Source organism: Sarcophilus harrisii, chromosome 3 (assembly GCF_902635505.1).
Source record: "Sarcophilus harrisii chromosome 3, mSarHar1.11, whole genome shotgun sequence".
Taxonomy (NCBI): domain Eukaryota; kingdom Metazoa; phylum Chordata; class Mammalia; order Dasyuromorphia; family Dasyuridae; genus Sarcophilus; species Sarcophilus harrisii.
The window spans coordinates 592,225,411-592,244,908 of NC_045428.1; the positions used below are offsets into that span (position 1 = coordinate 592,225,411).

A 19,498-nucleotide genomic window follows, 5' to 3' on the forward strand; every position below is an offset into this window, starting at 1 on the left:
AAATGAGGCCTTGGATTTACCAGTGAGTCTGTTCCAGTTCTAAATCTGTGAGTCTAAAAATTGTATGGCAAATGTTGGGTTGAATTTGTTAGTTATCACTCTTATTCTCAAATGTTTGATACTTCTTTTCAAGGTTTTATTTTTAGTCATGTTATATTCTGTGATGCAGTGGATAAAGCACTGGGTCATGAGTCAGAAGGACCCGAATTCAAATACAACCTCAAATAGGTACTAGCTGTGTGAGTCTGGCCAAGTCACTTAAACCATTTGTTTCGATTTCCTCATCTGTAAAATGAGCTGGAGAAGGAAATGACAAACTAAGCAAGTCACCTAACTCTAATTGCCTCACCAACAAAACAAAAAAGAAATAAATATAATGAAGAAAAAAAGATAAAAAATTTAAAAAATGAAAACATGAAATTCAATTGAGGGGATGCCCATCAACTGAGGAATGGCTGTATAAGTTGTATATGAATGTAATAGAATGCTAGTATTTTATTAGAAATGATGAGCAAAAGAAGAACCAAAGGTCATTATTGATCAGAAAATAGGAAATTTTGATTATATCAAGTTAAAAAGCTTTTGTACAAACCAAACTAATGCAGACAAGATTAGAAGGGACGCAATAAACTGGGAAAACATTTTTAGAGTTAAAGATTCTGATAAAGGCCTCATTTCCAAAATATATAGAAATGATGAGCAGGCTGATTTCAGAAAAACCTGGAAAGATTTATGTGAACTGATGCTGAGTGAAGTGAGCAGAACCAGGAAAACATCGTACACAGTCACAGCAAGATTGTGTGATGGTCAGCTATGACAGACTTCCCCCTTCTCAGCAATACAGTGATTCAAGACAATTCTAATAGATATGGGATAGAAAATGCCAACCACATTCAGAGAAAAAACTATGAAAATTGAGTGCAGATAAAAGCATATTATTTTCAAATTTTATTTTGTTTTTTCTTTCTCGTGTTTTTTCTCTTGTTCTGCTCTTTCTTTCACAGCGTTTCTAATATGGGAAATATGTTGAAAATGATTGTTCATAGATAACCTATATCAGCTTCCTTGCTGTTTTGGAGAGGAGAAAAGTAAAGGAGGGAGGGAGAAAATTTTGGAATTCAAAATTTGAGAAAAATGAATGTTGAAAACTATTTTTACATGCAATTAGAAAAAAGAAAATACCATTAAAATAAAAGAAACAAAAACAAAACCAAAAAAATGAAATTCAGACAATTATTTTTCAGTTAAATGGGGGAAAAGAAATTAAGCCTAAATGAAACAACCTTAAGTATAAAATGTTCAAGACTTTTCTCAGTACTAAAGGATCCACTCCTTGGCAGGTGGATGGGTGTCAACGCCCATGTTCCTCTCAGGGGTGTGTCCTGGAATACCTAGTCAGAATAAAACTCAGTATGAACCACCAGGTGGTGCTCCAAACTTGAGTTAATAGTTCCAGGCCTCTTTCTCACTTGGGTAAATATAGACTGCTTATCTAGTTCTCTGTTCAGGAGCCAGGAAACACTTCTAATTTCCCAATATCTGCCTAGGTTCCATTTAGCTTCATCATTCTTTTTCATAAATTTATCAGAAAGACTTCCAAACTTCAAATGATCCAAAGAAATAAACAAAGCTAGATAGAATTGAAATTTATAAAACACAACATTAGCATTTCCATTCATTAAAGACTTGAAAATTCCTACTTTTGAAACTCCCATTCTTAGGTTTTAAGTGTTCCTGGTGTATCTAGATACCCTTTTATGAGAGTCTATTATTGCACTCCATTTGAAAAAGGATAATTAATTTATTGTTCTGAATTTGACAAAAACCAAGTAACACTTCCACATAAAAGAACAGAAAGAAGATTACATGCAAAAACATATCTCTATTATATAATGTTTAATTTTTACCCCTAATTTTTAAAAAAATGATTTTTTATTATCTTTTATTCTATTTCACCTCAATTTTCCCTAGTATCCTTCCCTCTCCATCTATCCAGGGAATCATTCATAATGACAAATTTTTTTTAGATAAAGAAAAAGAGAAGAGAGAAAAAACAAACCAATAATCAGTACATTAAAAAAAAATCTGATGTTATCTACAGTATTCCATATCCATCCAAGGGAGCAAAGGGAAGTGTTTTCTCATTTACCTGCTTTGGGGCCAAGCTTGTGCTTTATAATTTTGTCAATGTTACCTATTTGCATAAGGCACATCTCTCTACTGGAGATTAATCACTCCATGTTTCCCGCTTTCTTTTTTTTGTTTGTTTAAATTAAATTTTATTTTTGTTTTTACCAAATTCTAACTTCTCTTCTTTCTACTTCTCACCATCGTGCATCCTCTCCCCTCCATTGAGAAGACAAGAAAAATAAAACCTGTTACAAAGATGTGTACTTAAACAAAACAAATTCCCATATTGTCCATGTCCAAAAATATACACCTTAGTCCTCATTTTAAGTCCATTAATTTTTTTCTCTGGGGCTGAGTAGGATGTTGGTACAAATCTTCCCATTCTTTGAAGCCACGCCCGTCATTATTTCTTTTCTATTTTTTCACAATTTCTGAAACCCAGAGTTGATGAGAGCTTGGGAGAATAGGGGGCATGGTTTTTAGGCTTTCATCTTCAAGAAAAAGGCACTTGATTCTCTCTTCAAATTCCTGAAGGGTGAGAAAGACATGGAAAAAACTGTCACAGAAGAATTGGAACCTCAGTTATGTCTTTCCCCCCAATTTATTCCCCTGGAGAGCTGGAGGAATTTCTCTTTGGATAAGCTCTGGAGCTCTCTCTTTTGTTTGAGCTGAATTATCTAGCTTCCAATGGGAGAATTTATTCACTCTGCATTTGTCTGGTATATATTCCCATATGTATATCTTCTCTGTTTTCTGTTTGCTATTGATTTGGATAAATGGGTTTATTTGCTGATGTTATGCTTATTCAGTTAGCTGATGTAATGGATAGCGTGTTGGATCTGGAGTCAGGAAGCCCTGAATTAAAATCTGACCTCAGACACTTGCTAGCTGTGTGATCCTGGCTAAGTCACTCCATCCCATTTACCTCAGTTTCCATTTCTATAAAATGAACTGGAGAAGGAAACAGTAAATCACTCCAAAACCTTTGCCAAGAAAACCCCAAATAGGATCATGCAGAGTAGGACACAACTGAAATGACTGAACAAAAACAACAGTAAACTCTTATTCCTTGTGAAACTGGCATTTGATGAGCAGAGTCAAGCCTTGGAGCACTTTTTCCCCATTAAGGGACAGCAATCCAAGCAAAACCTGAACTTAATACAGATAGATAGAAATATATTATATGTATATACATATATATGTATGTGTGTATGTCCTTAATAATAATACTACTTAAGGGATCAGATTGCTATCGTTTTATCCCCTCTCTCTGAGGAGAGAAGAGTGGCCAGTCTCATGACCCCAAACCTTTTTTTCTTGGCAGGAATTAATGTCTCCCTTGGAGAAGGGGACGGGAAGGAGGCTTTAGAAAGATCTATTTTTGCCTCCCTAAGAGCCATGTCTAGAAAGACCATGTCATATAACCTACATGGGAAAAACAGCATCCCCAGCTGTAATGCAACGCTCATTTTCTATTGTTTTGTGGTCATTCTTTCCATGTGCGGGCCATTCCCCAAGAGCTGGGGCTTCTTCCTGTTGTTATCCAGATGTCTTCTGCCACTCTCTCCTCCTTCGGCCCAGTCTCCCATGAGCGGGCCTTCTCCTTGCCAAGACAAATTCCTTTCAATAACCCAGTCCCATTGCATCCCGTCTTTTCTAGCGATTGCTTCCTTCGTCACGACCGCTCTCTCATTAATCCTCAAACTCCCCTTGTCTACTAGCGGCTTAGAATCATGCCCAGGTTTCCCTCATTCTCAAAAACCCCTCACCTGAGCCATCGACCCCTCCGGTATCATCCCCTCTCTCTCCTCCCCAAATCCCTTGAAACCACACTGACAATGATTCCCTCCATTTTCTTTCCTCTCACTGTCTTACACTGGGAAGTCTGGCTCTGACGTCACCCTTCAGTCAAACTGGAGTCCAAAGTAACTAAGATCTCTTAAGTTGCCAAAGTGAACGACCCTTTCTCAGTCTCTATCCTACTTGACCTCACTGCTGCCTTTGACATTTTGGCCAACCTCTTCTCCTTAATGATATTTCAGCCCATGTTTTCCAGATATTATTTGCTCCTGGTTCTTTTTCCTACTTATATAAACATCCTCAATCTCTTTTGCTGGTTCTTTGTTAAGTCAGATCTGCTAACCACTGGCTCCACAGGATTCTGTTCTGGGTGGTCTTCCCTTCTCCTCTTCCATTATTTCACTTGGTGATCTCATCGATCTCTATTTACTTATCCAGCTCTAACTCCTGATCTCCAGCCTCCACATCTCCATCTTGAACTGGAACTGGATGTCCCATAGACATCTTAAACTGAACATATCCCAAACTGAACTCACTGTAATGGCTCCCCTCAAGCCCTGTCCTCTCTCTAATTTTCCTGTAACTTTTCAGAGTAATCCCATCCTCTCATTCATCCAGTGCCATTGATGGTTACTCACTCTTTCTTACCTCCTATATTGCATATGTTGTTTTTTATATTTTATTGTGTTTTTGCAAAGGCCGTAGATTCGATCTTTGCATCATCTCTCACAAATGACACTTTCTCTTCCCTGACACTGCCAGGTAGGGACTCTCTCACACTCAGTACCACAATAGCCCGCTGAGTGGGGTGCCTGCCACAAGTCTCTCCCCACTCCAGTCCAGCTTTTACTCAGATGTCCATGTCATCTCTCAGTAAACTCTGCTGGTTCCCCCTCACTTCTAGGATCCAATATAAAATCCTCTGGCATTCAAAACCTGGCCTTCCTTTGGTATCTTAAACCTTACTCTCACCCCCAAGTATGCTCTTCAAATTCAGTGCCACTGGCCTCCAGGCTGTTCTCTGAATGAAAAACTCTCTTCATTTTTCTGCTGCAGACATTGTCACTGACTGTCTCCCATAGCCTGATATGTTCTTCCTTCCTCATCCTTGACTCCTGACTTTCTCCAAGTCCTAGCCAGATTCTCATCTTCCACTAGAAGCCTTTTTTTAAATTATTTTTTATTATATTTATTATTTATATTATATATTATTTAACATTTAATTTAATTTATATATTTAACTATATTATTTATATATAATATATAGTATTGCTTTATGAATCGTGCTGGAAGAGAAAAATCAGAGCAAAAGGGAAAAACCATGGAAGAGATTAAAAAAAAAAACCCAGAAAAAAGAAGTGAACATAGCATTATTGATTTACATTCAATCTTCGTAGCTCTTCTGTATACAGATGGCATTTTGTGTCCAAAGTCCAAAGGGATTCTTTGGATCACTGAACCACTGAGGAGAACCAAGTCCTTCGTGGTTAATCATCGCATCTTTGCTGTTGTTGTGTATGATATTCCTGGTTCTGCTTGTTCATTCAACATCAGTTCATAAAGAAGTCTTTTTTTTAATGGCATTTTATTTTTCCAAATATATGCAAAGATAGTTTTCAATATTCACCTTGGCAAAACCTTCTACAGGAAGTCCTTTCCAATCTCTCTTATTTCTAAAGCCTTTGCTGTGTTACTAATTTCTTATCCTGTATAATTTGCCTATCGAGTTCCCTGTTAGAATGTAAGCTCCTTGGGGATAGGAGCTGTCTTTTGTCTTTCTTTGTCTCCCCGGTGTCTGACACTTAACAGGTTCCTAATAAGTGTTTTACTGACTGAACCATTGTGTTTGCTACTTCACTTTGCATCTGTTGATCTGGCTCTTTCCATACTTCTCTATATTTGTTGTGTTTTACAGCACAGTAATATTCCATTACATTAACGAGCCATAATTTGTTTAGCTATTCCCCAGTTGATGGGTATCTAATCTGTTGCGACAAAAAGCTGTTCTCCATTTTCAAAATCGTTGGGGGAAAGGGAAAGAATTGTCTTGCCAACATCCGTAATGTCTTTCAGCGGCTTTAGAAGCAGGCAACCAAGGAACTTAGGGTCAGGAACCACTTTGGTTTTCTCCTGGGAGATGTTATTTTCCATTTCTCTCCTGCCCAGATTCTCTGCTTATTACTTTGAGATGCCGTCTCTGCCTATTTTTGTCTGGGATTCTGCAGGTTCTGTCTCTAGTGTCTAGATGCTTCCAGCTTCTGATGCTCTGACTCCCACAACCTGAAGGGGGAGAGGAATATGGGGAATGGGGAATAAATCACTTCTAGGCAAATTAAAAGTATTTCTTTGAAACATCTCTCCTGGTGTACTCAATTTGCTCGTCACTAAAGAGACAACTCTCCTATTTTTTTGTTTGTTTTGTCTTTCCTTTTTGCAAGGCAATTGGGTTTAAGTGACTTGCCCAGGATCACACAATTGAAAAGTTAAGTGTCTGAGGTCAAATTTGAACTCAGGTCCTACCTGACTTCAGGGCTGGTGCTCTATCCACTGCACCACCTGGCTGCTCCAACTCTTCTGTTTTTAAATCAGTTTGTGTGTTCCAAAGAGTGTTGGACCTGGCTGATTTCAGAGAAGCCTGGAAAAACTTACATGCACTAAGTGAGGTGAGCAGAACCAAGAAAACATGGTACAAGCAGCAACGAGATTATGTGATGATCAACTGAGATGGACTTGGCTCTTTTCAACAATGCGGTGATTCACGGCAGTTCCAATAGATTTGGCATGGAAAGTGTCATCTGCAGCCAGAGAAAGGACTATGGGAACTGAATGTGGATTGAAACATAGTATTTTCACCTTGTCATTGTGGTTGATTGTTTGTTTGTTTGTGTTTTTTTTTTTTCTTTCTCGTGTTTTTTTCCCCTTTTGATCTGATTTTTTTTTTTTTTTGCACATATTGATAAATAGGGAAATATATTTAGAAGAAATCACTCATGTTTTATCCTACCATCACTGACTGTCATTTTATACTAAAAGGTGTGGATCCCGAGTTGTATGAGTTGACAACTTCAAAATGGGAAACCACCAACCCAGGCATAAAAGTGACTGATGCATTTGTGAGTCTCATGTCTATAGTAGAGGAGATAAGCTCATCTACCAGGTAAACTGCAATAACCAATTAAACATCTTGAAGAGAAGGATTGTTTATTGCAAATCATAAGTATTAACTACTTAGATTTTAATCTATTTTGGATTTCTTGTCTTGGGGAGGGGAAGGGGAGAAGAGGAAGAAAAATTGGAAACATAAGGTTTTGTAAAGGGAAATGTTAACTATCATCTTTGCATGTATTCAGAAAAATAAAATACTATTAAAATTTTTAAAAAAGTGTTGGCCTGGAATCTGATGATGCTATTTAGTTAATTTAGTTAATATGTGGGCTTCTAAGTCAATATGAGGCTTACGGGTTTAATGCCTCCTCCTTTTCCAAACTGCCCCCTCCTTTCTATTTCAGTTTGACATCACTGGAATATACAACCTATGTGGTTCCTTTAAACTCTAAGATGATTCATTAAGTTCCAGGAGAAATAGGGAGGTTTGACGTTTGACACTCTTCTCAGATCATGTTTTTAAAAGCAGAAAAGAAAATTTGTACGATCAGAGAGGAGAGCCATCCTTTGGAAATACAATCTGCAGATCAGAAGGCCGGGCACATAAGATCTAGAAGTGGGTTTAATAGCTACAGTCATTCTGAAGCAGTGATGACAAGAGAGGATTATTCTGAGATAATCTGTGGCCACTGTCACGTGATATGAAAATATCTCCAATTTCTATCAGCGATTAAGTCTCGGAGACTGCTGATAGTGCTCGTTGTCTTGGCTGTTGGCTGCTGCCCTTTGTTCTCCAAGAGGACCCAAAATGACTTTACTATGTTTTCACCAAGTTCTGATTGAAGGAAATGTTCAGTTTCAGTGAGATGACAATGAAAATAAAGTATTTTTTTCTCGTCCAAGTTCATGGATCCCATGGGGTTAAGAACTTCAGTTCTGGGTGGACAGTGGTAGACCGAGCCACGCTAGCTCCAAGGAAGGAGGGTTCATGTCCAGGTGGAAGGATCTTGTTGGAGGAGAGCTGGGATGGGCACAGAGAAAGAGCCATTTCAAGCCAGGTGGCATTAGGAGCCTGAGCAAGGCTAGAGAAACTGTGACCTACCTGATGAATGCAAGCACAGGAAGAACTCCCGCCCGGGAGTGGGGGTGGGTAAGAGGCCAGGAGGCTGGTGGAACTTCGAAAGTGTCAGATATCAGGCTGTGCTGCCAGTTGTCAGTACGGGATCTTTACTGGTATGGAGGAGGAGGGGAGGCTGGCAGAAGGGAAGGCTGCTCTGGGTCTGATATCCTGGGCTAATCGTGGGATCTGACTCTGGAAAGTCCCTTAGAGATGGCTTAGCCCAGTGAGGAAGCTGAGGTCTGGAGGTTAAGAAATACACTTCAAAACCAGGTGATAAATAGAGCAGGGTTCAAGTCCTGAGGCTTTCCACTAAACCACCTTAAGGAGGGTCAGTCGGTCCCTCCAGATTTCCCCGGCCTCCCTAGATTAGGATGAGATCCAGGTAGGGAAGGGGATCTCTATTTCCCACCATGGTTGGACGAGGGTCTCCGTCCAAACCTGTGAGCCCAGGATTTCCTCTGCTCTTCTGCTCTGGCCTAGGGATTCGGAAGGCCTGAGACCAATTCCTTGACAGGGGCCGTTTCTTTTTCAGGCCATTGCCTCTGCTGACTCACTGTCCCTAAGGACTTCCTGGTCCCTGCTCCTCCGGAAATCTCCCCTCTTCTCCACCTACACACTAAGCACCCAGGTTACTGAGGGCCCCCTGGTTACCCATGTGAACTGAGAGTGATGCCCCCCCCCCCCGGTCTGTGTAGGGAAAATGATTTAGTCAGGGGGCATGTGGAACCCACCCCAATCCTGAGCTTCCAAGGAAAGTGTCTGGGGTGGGGGCTGGCAGGGGACCAGAGACTACCAGGAAGCTGAGTCTCAAGACTTCCTAGCTTGGGGCATAGCCCCTTCCTCCCCAGGGCCCATTAGCTGGGATGCAGAGGAGCCAGGCTCTTTAGTACTCCCAGTGCCTCTTACAGAATCACAGGATGTCATCGGCTTGGAGCCCAAACGGGATGAGCCGAGAATGACAAAACGAGAGAAACTCCCAAGCGCACAGAGTTACGAGAGGCTCAGGATGAAGGATGCTCGGGATTGGGATGCTAGAATATTAGGAACTAATCAGATCATGTCCTTCCAATCTCCCAGTCAGAGAAGCCTGGATTCTCCCAGATGGAAGGAGAGCTGCCTGAGCCTCTCCATATTTTCCAGAGAAGAGGCCCAGAAGGGGGAAGGGCTGTTTTGCAGGCACATACAGCTGGCAGCAGACCAGGCTGGGACCAGAGACCTCCAGTTTCTAATCTGTCCCCCATCATCCCATTCACCTCAGAAGCAGAAGGTGCCCTGGGATGAAGAGTCAGGGCAACAGAAGTGGGCTAAAGGGCCAAGACTTCCGGAGCTGTCAGTCTCTGGGCCGGTGTCTTTCTTTCGGAACCCCGTTTCTGCTGGAAGCGTGGGATGCCAGCTGGATGCAGAAGATAGGAAGGGAGGGAGGCAGCAAGTAGGGGGAGATAGGACTTTATTTGCAGAGCAGGACTGTGGTGCAATCTAGGGTCTGGGAGAATCGTCTCCATTGTGGGGAAGGACGTCACCTTATCTGAGGGGGCCCCTGGATCCTTCTCTTCTTCTGGACACGGGCTGAGGACTCATTTAGTCTGTCTGGCCCAACGCCATCGACTGATAGGGGAGGAAAGGAGGTTGAGGGGGGCAATGACCCCTTGAGGGGGGAGAGACGGGAGCCGGAGCCATAACTCAGGTTTTTGTGCTCTCAATCCGGACTCATTCCATTTTGACCATCAAGAGAGGGATGTGTGGGAAGGTAGGGAATCTCAGCTAGCCGGGCTCTTCCAGCTGTCGGCCCCCGCTGCCCTACCCCCATCCTAGGGGAAGGAGCCAGTGAGTGGTGAGGGCACTGCAGACCTTCCGGGGCCCCAAATATTATTCTTGGAAATTCCATCCCAGAGCCTGGGATTCATGAAAAGAAGGGAGGGGGGGGGGTTGGAAGTTGTGTGGAAGTCTCCATTTCCCTCCCCAGGAAAACTGGTGGTTCAAATATATTCCAGCTGTGACCTCTTCTCCTCAGGCAACCTTCTCCTTTGAGGCTCCTTAAAGGGGATCTCCAAGTACTTAGCTGGAGGAAATCAAGATTCTCTCCCTCCAACTTCCCGCTCTGCCTCCCTCTCCGGTTGGGGTGAAAGGGGCTGAGAGAGCTCATGGCCCCTGGAATACATTAAGGCGGAAAGGCATTTCCTGGTTATTTCCCAACTTCTGGACGGCATCCTCATCTCCCCGGCCAGAGCCCAGAAGAGATCCAGAAACCCTGACCTCCCTCCTTCTCAGCTGGCCTTTTGCCACCCCCCCTTCTGATTGGACGATCTTATCCCAAAAAGAATCACTGGCCGCTCATTGGCTGTTCTCTTTAGAGCTGAAGGTTCCCTTAGGAGAGGATGGGGGTGGGGGGAGAAGACAGGAGGGGATGGGTTCTGGGGGGACAGTGAGAAAGGCAGGAAAAATGGGGAAGGTTGGGTGGGGGAGGAGGGGGGGGGGGGGGGGGGGGGGGGGGGGGGGAATGGGATGAGGAGGTCCAGGTGGTAGCAATGGGAAATGCCAACATGGAGCAGAGATTGATGTGGAGGGGAGGGGGACTTGGGGGGTGTGGGGTAGAGACATGGAAGGAGGAGCAGAGGGAGAGGGATGGAGGTCAGTATGTGGGGAGAAATGAAAGGATGAGGCAAAGAGTGGAAAAGAAGGGGGTGTGGGGGAGAGACAGATGTGGGCTGGGGATTTAGGAGATAAACGTGGTGGGGGAGAAGTGCACTGCCAGAAAAAGAGGAGAAACAAGAGTTTGAGGGAAATGACAGAAGTGGAGAGGAGAGGCGGGGGAGGGAGCGATGGAGGGAGGGAGCTGGATGGGGATGATGGGGTGGGGAGCAGAGGAAGGAGGAAGATGGAGGGAGGGAGGGAGATGGGGCGGAGGCTGAGAGAGGAAACAAAAAATAGCACAGGGGAAATCGAGTGAGATGGAGGAGTGAGCGAGGGAGAAAGGAGGGATGGAGAGGAAAGCAAAGGGCAAAGCCGGACGGACAGCAGAGACAGACAAGAGGCGGCGAGAGAGTCACAGGGAAGAGAGGCAGGAAAAAGGCAGAGAACAGGACAGATTCCTAGAAGAGATATAACAAGAAATAAAAGATAAGGGAGCAATACAGAGAGATGAGAGACAGAGAGAAATTGTAAAAGAGGGAGAGACACACACACACACAGACAGAGAGGGAGAGACGCACACAGAGACAGAGAGGGAGAGACAGAGAGAGAGGGAGCGATAGAGAGAAGAAAGAGACAGGAGAGAGAAGAAGGAAGGGAGGGAGGGGGGAAGGAGACACAGAGAGAGAGAGACAGAGAGGGAGAGACAGAGAGAGAGGGAGCGATAGAAGAAAGAGACAGGAGAGAGAGAGGAAGGAAGGGAGGGATGGGGGAAGGAGACACAGAGAGAGAGACAGAGAGGGAGAGATAGAGGAGAGAGAGTGAAAGGAGAGACAGAGGAGGAAGAGAGTGGGGAGAGGAGACAGAGAGACAGAGACAGAACTGAGAGACAGAGACAGAGAGAGGAAGAGATAGAGAGAAGAAAGAGACAGAGGAGTCAGAGAGGAAGGAAGGGAGGGAGTGGGGAGAGGCGACAGAGAGAGAGAGAGAGACAGAGACAGAAATGAGAGACAGAGAGACAGACAGAGAGAGGAAGAGTTAGAGGAAAGCGAGACAGAGACAGAGGAAGGAGAGAGGAAGGTAGGGAGGGAGTGGGGGGAGGAGACAGAGAAAGAGAGCGAGAGAGACAAAAAGAGATGGAAACAGAGAGGCAAAGAAAGGGAGAGATAGAGGAGAGAGAGAAAGACAGAGAGAAAGCAGAGACAGAGAGAGAGGAGACACAGAGACAGAGGAAGAGTCAAAGAAGAGAGAGAGGGAGGAGAAACAGACCGAGAGAGGGAGGGAAGGAGAGAGGGAGAGGAGAAGAGAGGAGAGACAGGGAGAGGGAGGGAGAGAGGTGAAAAAGAGACAGAGAAGGAGGGAGAGAGGGAGTGAAGGGGAGGGGAGAAAGAGAGAGAAAGAAATAGAGAGCAAAGGGAAGAGAGAGAGAGAAAGCAGAGACAGAGAGGAGACAGAGAAGCAGAAAGGAAGAGAAAGAGAAGAGGGAAGGAGAACAGAGAGAGAGTGGGAGGGAGAAAGAGGGGAGACAGAGAGAAAGGGAGGGAGGGAGAGAGGAGAGAAAGACAGAAAGAAGGGAGTCAGAGGTAAGGGAGAAAGAGAGAGAGCAAAGGGAAGAGATAGAGAGGAGACACAGACAGAAAGGAAGAGACAAAGAGAAGAAGAGAGAAAGGAGAAACAGAGACAGAGAGAAAGAGGGAGGGGAGAGTGAGAGGAGAGAGAGAAGGCAGGAGAGAGGAAGGGAGGAAATGAAGAGAAGGAGAGAGAGAGACAGAGAGAGAGAGAGAGAGAGAGCGCGCAAAGGGAAAACAGAGACAGAGAAAGAGGAGACACAGAGACAGAAGGGGAGGAAGAGAGAGAAAAAGTGAGAGAGAGAGAAACAGAGACAGACAGAGAGAAGGAGGGAGGGACGAAGTGAAGGGAAAGGGGAGAGACAGAGAGAGAGAGAGAGATTGAGAGGAGAGGGAGGGAGGAAGGGAGGGAGAGGGGAAGGAGGAGGAGGGAGGGAGGGAGGGAGGGAGGAAGGAGGGGAGGGGAGGTGCATACAGAACCTAGGGAAGGAGAGAGAGTGCACAGGGAGAGTTGAGTCAGACTCAGAGCAGACCATGGGCAGCCCAAGACGTTCCGCAGCAATGCTGGGAGAGAGGTGAGGGCGCTCTCCGCGAGGGGAACCGGAGCAGCCGGCAGCCGAGAGCAGGGAGCGGTTTCAGGGCGCCGTCGGGAGCGGGGCCCGGAGCCGCCGCCGCCCCCCTTCCCCGTCCCCCCCCGCCGCCGCCGGGGGCCCCGAGCCCGGAGGCAGCTCCCCGCCCTCCCGGGATGCCCGAGCAGTGCAAGAACCTCACCTACGTCCAGGGCAACGGGGGGCCGGTGACCAGCGCGCTGATGTTTGTGGCCGGGGTGGTGGGCAACGGGCTGGCCCTGGGCATCCTGGCGGCGCGGCGGCGGGTGCTGCGCGCGCGCTCCTCGGCCTTCGCCGTGCTGGTCACGGGCCTGGCGGGCACCGACCTGCTGGGCACATGCTTCCTGAGCCCCGCCGTCTTCGTGGCGTACGCCCGGAACAGCTCGCTGGTGGGGCTGGCCCGCGGCCCGGGGCTGTGCCACTGCTTCGCCTTCGCCATGACCTTCTTCGGCCTGGCCTCCACGCTGATCCTGGGGGCCATGGCGGTGGAGCGCTGCCTGGCGCTGAGCCACCCCTACCGCTACGCCCAGCTCAACAGCTGCCGCTACGCCAAGCGGGCGCTGCCCGCCATCTACGCCTTCTGCGCGCTCTTCTGCTCGCTGCCGCTGCTGGGCCTGGGCCGCCACCAGCAGTACTGCCCCGGCAGCTGGTGCTTCATCCAGATGCGCTCCGACGAGGCGGCCGTGCGCGCCTTCTCGCTGGCCTATGCCGCCCTGGTGGCGCTGCTGGTGGGGGCCATCGTGCTGTGCAACGGCTCCGTCACCCGGAGCCTGTGGCGGATGTACCGCGAGCAGCGGCGGCGGCGGGGCTCCCTGGCGCCGGGCCGGGCCGGGCCCGGGCCGCGCGACGGCGAGGACGAGCTGGACCACCTGATCCTGCTGGCGCTCACCACGGGCATCCTGGCCATCTGCTCGCTGCCCCTGACGGTGAGAGCCCCGGAGAGGGGGGCCGGGGAGGGAGCGGCGCCGCTTCCCGGCTGCTGTCACTCAGCGCACCTGGCCCGGGCGCCAAGCCCCGGCCGCCCCGGGCCTCCGGCACCCGCCAAGGGCCCTACGACGCCCTCGAACCCGGACTCTCCGCCGCTTTCCGGAGGACCTCCGCTCCCTCGCCCCCTCCCCTCCCGCGCTGTTCTGCAGCCCGAAGTCCCCCTCTCGCCCCGCGCTCTGGGGCAGTGGTGACTCGGCTGCTCACCTGGGGCTCGCTCCGCGTCTGGCCTCAGGGGTGCTTTGTGGTGGGAAAACCTCGGCTTCCGCTCCTCGCTCCTTGTGAAAAGGGGAAGAGGTGGCGAGTGCCGGACGGCTTGGCTAGCGGTGGGGTGGGGGGGCAGATGACCTCTGAAGTCCCCCCGAGCGCTGAGCCTCTAACACCGCTCCCCCCCGCCCCCGGTGTCCTCGAGGTCCTCCGAACCTCGCCGGGCACGAGATCCCGGCTCTCGGCGCCCGGGGCGCCCCTTCTTCGCGGTTGGCTCCCCCTCCCTCTGAGTTACTCTCCTTCCCTCTCTTATCGCTCCCTCTTGACCCCTTGTTCCCCTCGCCCGAGAAGCGAGGATGTGGGAGCCACGGGGCGGGGTGCGGAGAAGCAGGCAGGGAGAGGAAGTATCCGCCGGATGATTTTAGTCAGAAGGCCCGGGTTAAAACTCGGTTTTGTAATTTGTGTAATTTCCCCTGCCTCGTGATCATCGGGTGAATTACTTCAGCCCTCTGGCCCAGTTTCCACTCTGGGGAAGTTGGGGGTACCTGGTTTGACTCCTGGGAGGGCAGGACGCCTTCGACCCCAGCTTGGTTTTGGGTGGAGGGAGGGGCTCAGAACGGGAGGAGATGGGGAAACTGAGAGCTAGGGCTTCTGGGTCCCCCAAAGACAGAGAAGCAGCAGGATAGGTGTGACCCCAGGTGTCCTGCGGGCCCACTAACCTGTTCCCTCGGTCTCCTCCCTCCCCCAGATTCGTGGCTTCAGACAGGCTTTCAAACCTGACCCCAAGGACGGGGGCGACCTCACTGCTTTCCGATTCAGTGCCTTCAACCCCATCCTGGACCCCTGGGTGTTCATCCTGTTCAGAAAAGCCGTTTTCCGAAGGCTCCAGCAGGTGCTCTGCAGCCTCCGCCAAGCCCCGCCCAGGGGGCCCGCAGCTGTTAAGGTCCATAATTTCCCTTTTCCCGACACAACCCAGGGATGAAGCGCCAGGCACCTGCTCTTGTTCCATCCCCCAGCCTCCATTTACCGACTCAGCTCTTGCCAGACTGGGGGAGGGGGGAGGGAGGGCTGGGCTCACTGGGATGGATCTAGGAGGGAGGACAGATTGTTGGTACCCAAGGCAGAGTCGGCCCCTTGCCCCCCAACCCATGTCAGAAACGGACCAAATCTCAACTCTCTGTGTGCCTCTCTGTCCCTGCCCCATCTGAGTTTTCTCCTGTGGAAAAGGCAACCCTAGAATAGCTCCCAAGGACCCTTCCAGCTTCAAGAGCGGATGAGCTTCTCGGGGCCACAGGCAGCTGCTTGGGTGGGGCTCAGCCAGGGCGGGAGCCCGGGGACAGATATGGCCGCTTTCCTCAGTGTTAGCCCAGGGACCCGGGCATCCGCCCTGCCAGGGTCTGCACAATCCTCCAGGCTCGGGCTTTGCCCCGGCACTCGCCCCGGTAAGTAGCTGCCCCCATAGAGGCCGGACGACAGAGAAAGAAGGGGACAAAGTTTGTCCTGGAACCCAAAAAGAATAGTGATCTTAAAATAACCAGCTCCTCTGGTCCCTTGCCCCAGCTCGGCCTGGCCCAACACTCCCAAAGCTCTCCATCTCACTGTCTAAATATTTGGAAAAGCAGGGAGGTTCTCAACGGCTTCTGTACCCTCAGCGTGAAGCCCCCCGCCCAGGACCGATCCCTGCCATCTTCCCCACGGGTGGACCTCCCCCTCTCCAGGGTGGGAGACCCCCACATCTCAAGGGTTCCCACCACCATCAGCACCCGCTGAAAAGTCATCTCATGGACTCCAGCCCCGGCCCCTGTCCCTAATCAAGGTTTCCCCAGGGGAGATGGTGAAAGGGATGCCAGGAGGAAGAGGATGGAGTGGGCTGGTGGCTGGGGGTGAGCTGTGGGGCTTGTCAGGGATGAAAAGGGAGCGGCCGAGTCCAAGCAGGAAAGCAGAGGGCAGTGGCAGCGTGGGGGTGGGGCGGGCAGAGAGGGTGGTTCTGTCACGGAAGCATGTTCCCATCCAGACATTGGGAAAAGGGCCAAGAGACCCACAGCACTAAGCCTCCGCGTCACAAATAAATGGGCATCGCGAGCTTATTTACAGGCAAAACCCTGGGGATCTCCAAGCACTCATTTCTCCCTGAGCATCTGTGGCCCTGGGGAACGCCGAGTCTCGGGCCAGCCTCTCCCCCAGCTTCTCCAAGTGGCTGTTCTCTTGCCCCAATTCCCAGTCCCCGGTGTGTGGGGGGGCGGCTGCCCGCTTTTGGGGGCCCCTAATCTGGAGCGCCAGAGGGAATGATGAATTGGCATCTTGGCTGGAGGCTGAGGAGATAAAAGGGCAGAATCCCACTTCCCTTTTCCTGATGGGGGCCCCACCCTCAGCCCCACACCTCCTTCTTCTGAGCCCAGCTCGCTCAGACTCGGCAGTTGGGTCAGCAAGACCCAGGATCGACAGGGCCTGGGCAGGCTTCCCATCGGCCACTGGGGGACACTTTCTGGCCAGCCAAACAAGCTTCGGGGCTGGGCGAGGGGCGTGGGGAGGGCGGCAGCCCCCCTCTCCTCCGGAGACTCCTAGGCTGGCTAGGGCTCTGCAGGAATTCTAGGTTCCAACCCAGTGGCGTTGGAAGGACCACGGGCCAAGAGCCCCCAAGTCTGGCTTGTGGCCCAAGAACTAGCAAGCCCTTGGTTCTTCTGGGGCCACTTCATGCCCGATGTGATCTTGGGCAGGTCACGTTACTTTGGGTCTGTTCCTTTGCCCAGTTGGACTAGATAAATGTAAGGTTCCAAAGTCACAGAACAGTAGTGTCAGGTGGAGTGTTCTAAGACAGCATACGATGGAGTATAAAGGGCCCTTGCAACAGGGATCATCAGGGCTGGGAAGGACCCTTAGAACAGGGACCGTCAGGGCTGGGAAGGACCCTTAGAACAGGGACCGGCAGGGCTGGGAAGGAGCCTTAGAACAGAGATTATCAGGGGTGGGAAGGACCCTTGGAACAGAGAATTATCAGGGCTGGGAGGGATCCTTAGAACAGAGAATATCAGGGCTGGGAAGGACCCTTGGAACAGAGAATTATCAGGGCTAGGAGGGATCCTTAGAACAGGGACCATCGGGGCTGGGAAGGAGCCTTAGAACAGAGAATATCAGGGCTGGGAGGGCCCTTAGAACCCAAGGTATCAGAGCTGGGAGGGCCCTTAGAACAGTGGGTGTCAGGGCTGGGAAGAAGCTTAGAACAGGGGATGTTGGGGCTGGGAGGGCCCTTAGAACCCAGGGTATCAGAGCTGGGAGGGTCCTCAGCACAGGGATGTCCAGCCTTTTCCGTCCTGGACACGGTGTCACAAAGGCTGGATCCAAACCCTCCCTCTGAGGAGTCCCAGTCGTGGGCCCATTTAAGCCCCGAGCCCACTTGCTCATCTGTACAATGCCCGTAGCCTGCCATCCCACCGTGGGAGAGAAGCTCTGATGATCACAGTGTTTAAGACGCTGCCCTGGGGAGGGGCTATGATGGGTCCAGACCCCCAAGAGCCAGGAGGAACCTCCCGGGACCCCTGCCCTTGTATGCGGCCCAGAATGTCTCACAGCCCCTAGAGGCCACGGCTGATGAACGTTTGTGGGGGCAGGAAGTCCTTTCTTTCCCGGGCTGTGCCCAGCCTGGTCCTTTTGGGGGGCTGGTCTGGATGGCCCCTTACAGTCCCTCTGATGTTTGGCAAGTGTTCAATGCTGGGAACGAGGTGGAAGGAGATGGATGGGGGTGCTGAAACCCCACCGACTCCCGGCTGGCATCGAGGACAGGCGAGGTGGATGTGAAACCCGTGGACCCCGAGCCCTCGGACGTGGCAGGGGGAGCCCTGACTGGTCAGAACGCCCAGGAGGCCTGGGGTGGGGCTTGGGGAGTGGGATTTGGGGCCCGGAAGCACTAGCTCTGGAGCAGAGGCCCCTACTCCAATCTCATCTCTGACAAAACAAGTGAGACCTTGGGCAAGTGCTTGACTATCTGGGGCCTCAGTTTGCTCATCTGTGAATGAGGGGTGGGCTGGCCCCCCCTTAGGTCCCTGCCAGCTCCAGGATCCTGAGAGGAGAGGGAGCCTCGTCTCTGGGGTCTCTCGCAGTGTGATCTGGAGAAGACCCTTTTCCCTCTTTGGGGTGTTCTTCTGTCCCCCATGGGAGCTGCCTTGTCCCTTTTGGGGGCCCCTCAGGTCCCCGGCCAGACCAGGCTTGGACTTTACCAATGAGTGGCTCTGGGCGGGGCGATGGCGAGTTGTGCAAGCTGTTTAAAGACGCTGCAGAGGCCCCGGGAGCCAGAGGTTCAGGGTCCTTGGCTCCGAGGCTGTCCACCCCCACTCCTCCATCCACCCTGGAGGGGCCCAGCTTGGCGCCCATGACTTGGTCATTCAGCTTAGGCTTGTTTGGGGGTTACCCGAGGATGTGACAGCCACTTTCCTCTCTGGGCCCCATCTTCCCCATCTGTAGGACGAGGTTGGGTCCCCAAGCCTGGACTTGGCCCCAAGCCTCTCCTTTCAGCATCAGCTTGCCCCACCCACCCTCCGACCTCCCAGCCTTTGGGGGCAGACTTCCCCCCCTCCCCCAGCATCCAGCCAAAGCCCCACTCTGGGTTCTGAGGCCATTGAAACGCTCAGTTATCCAAGGCCCCAGCAGTTGTACCCGAGGCATTCTGGGAGATGTGCTGGCCGGATACTGGCCCGGAGGGAGCCGTCCCCTCAGTGCCCCTGGGCAGCCACCCTCACGTCACCCAGGACATGCCTCCGGCTCTTACGTATCCCCCAAGAGATACGCCCACATTCGTAGGCCCCCCAAGAGGCGCCCACATTCGCTTCCTGTGTCTAGCAACAAGGCAGCTGACCAGATGCCCTCCAAAGTGCCACAAGCAGCAGGGCACAGGAGTCCCAGACTCCTCCCCCTGGGCCTCAGCCTTAACTGTAAATGGGGGACGAGACTCATGACCCCCAAGGCCCCTGCCTTAAGTCCATGCTCTGCCTTTATTCTCATCCCCCATCTGGCCCCTCCCCTTCTCAGCTGCCTCACTACCTGCCGAAAGCCCACCTGGACCCAACCTCCCACAGGATTAATGGCACACCGTGGCAGAAGTCGTTCCTGCCCCCAAGGTGGGCCCAGCTCTCCCCCCCCTGGGGACACGGCATCTGCCTCCCGTGCCAGGGGCCACCACCAGCCCCCATCCAAGTCCTTCTGGTCCCGTTCCTGGCCCTGCAGACCTTCCCCCAGCCCCTTTGCTTCCACCCACTGGACACATCTGTACTGATCGCACGACTGGGGCCTGCACCATATCTCACTGGGTCCTCGAGGGCCCCTTGCCCGCTGTTCTCACTGGTCATGGCAGCCCC

General features: G+C 50.6%; 1 protein-coding gene and 1 long non-coding RNA gene across 3 annotated transcripts; one reads left to right on the forward strand and one right to left on the reverse strand.

Annotated features, from left to right (window-relative positions):
- Nucleotides 1-1,189: 1,189 nt before the first annotated feature.
- On the reverse strand, nucleotides 1,190-13,203 carry LOC116423043. 2 transcript variants are annotated; one of them, XR_004233530.1, is made up of 3 exons: nucleotides 13,123-13,203; nucleotides 8,138-8,394; nucleotides 1,190-2,658 (listed from the first exon to the last, which is right to left on the reverse strand). It is a non-coding gene; the product is annotated as an uncharacterized LOC116423043 (long non-coding RNA). The 2 variants fall into 2 exon arrangements; XR_004233529.1 differs by lacking the exon at nucleotides 1,190-2,658 and adding an exon at nucleotides 7,264-8,056.
- On the forward strand, nucleotides 12,814-16,250 carry PTGIR (prostaglandin I2 receptor). Its single transcript, XM_031963892.1, has 2 exons — nucleotides 12,814-13,885; nucleotides 14,899-16,250. The coding sequence occupies exons 1-2, from the start codon at nucleotides 13,097-13,099 to the stop codon at nucleotides 15,130-15,132; spliced, it is 1,023 nt and encodes a 340-aa protein (XP_031819752.1). The 5' UTR covers nucleotides 12,814-13,096; the 3' UTR covers nucleotides 15,133-16,250.
- The last annotated feature ends 3,248 nt before the right edge of the window (nucleotides 16,251-19,498 follow it).

Bases quoted from the DNA above. Each gene is read 5' to 3' on its own strand.
- PTGIR (XM_031963892.1), top strand. From the start codon at position 13,097: ATGCCCGAGCAGTGCAAGAACCTCACCTACGTCCAGGGCAACGGGGGG. The intron at 13,886-14,898 runs GTGAGAGCCCCG...TCCCTCCCCCAG, and splicing joins TCTGCTCGCTGCCCCTGACG to ATTCGTGGCTTCAGACAGGC.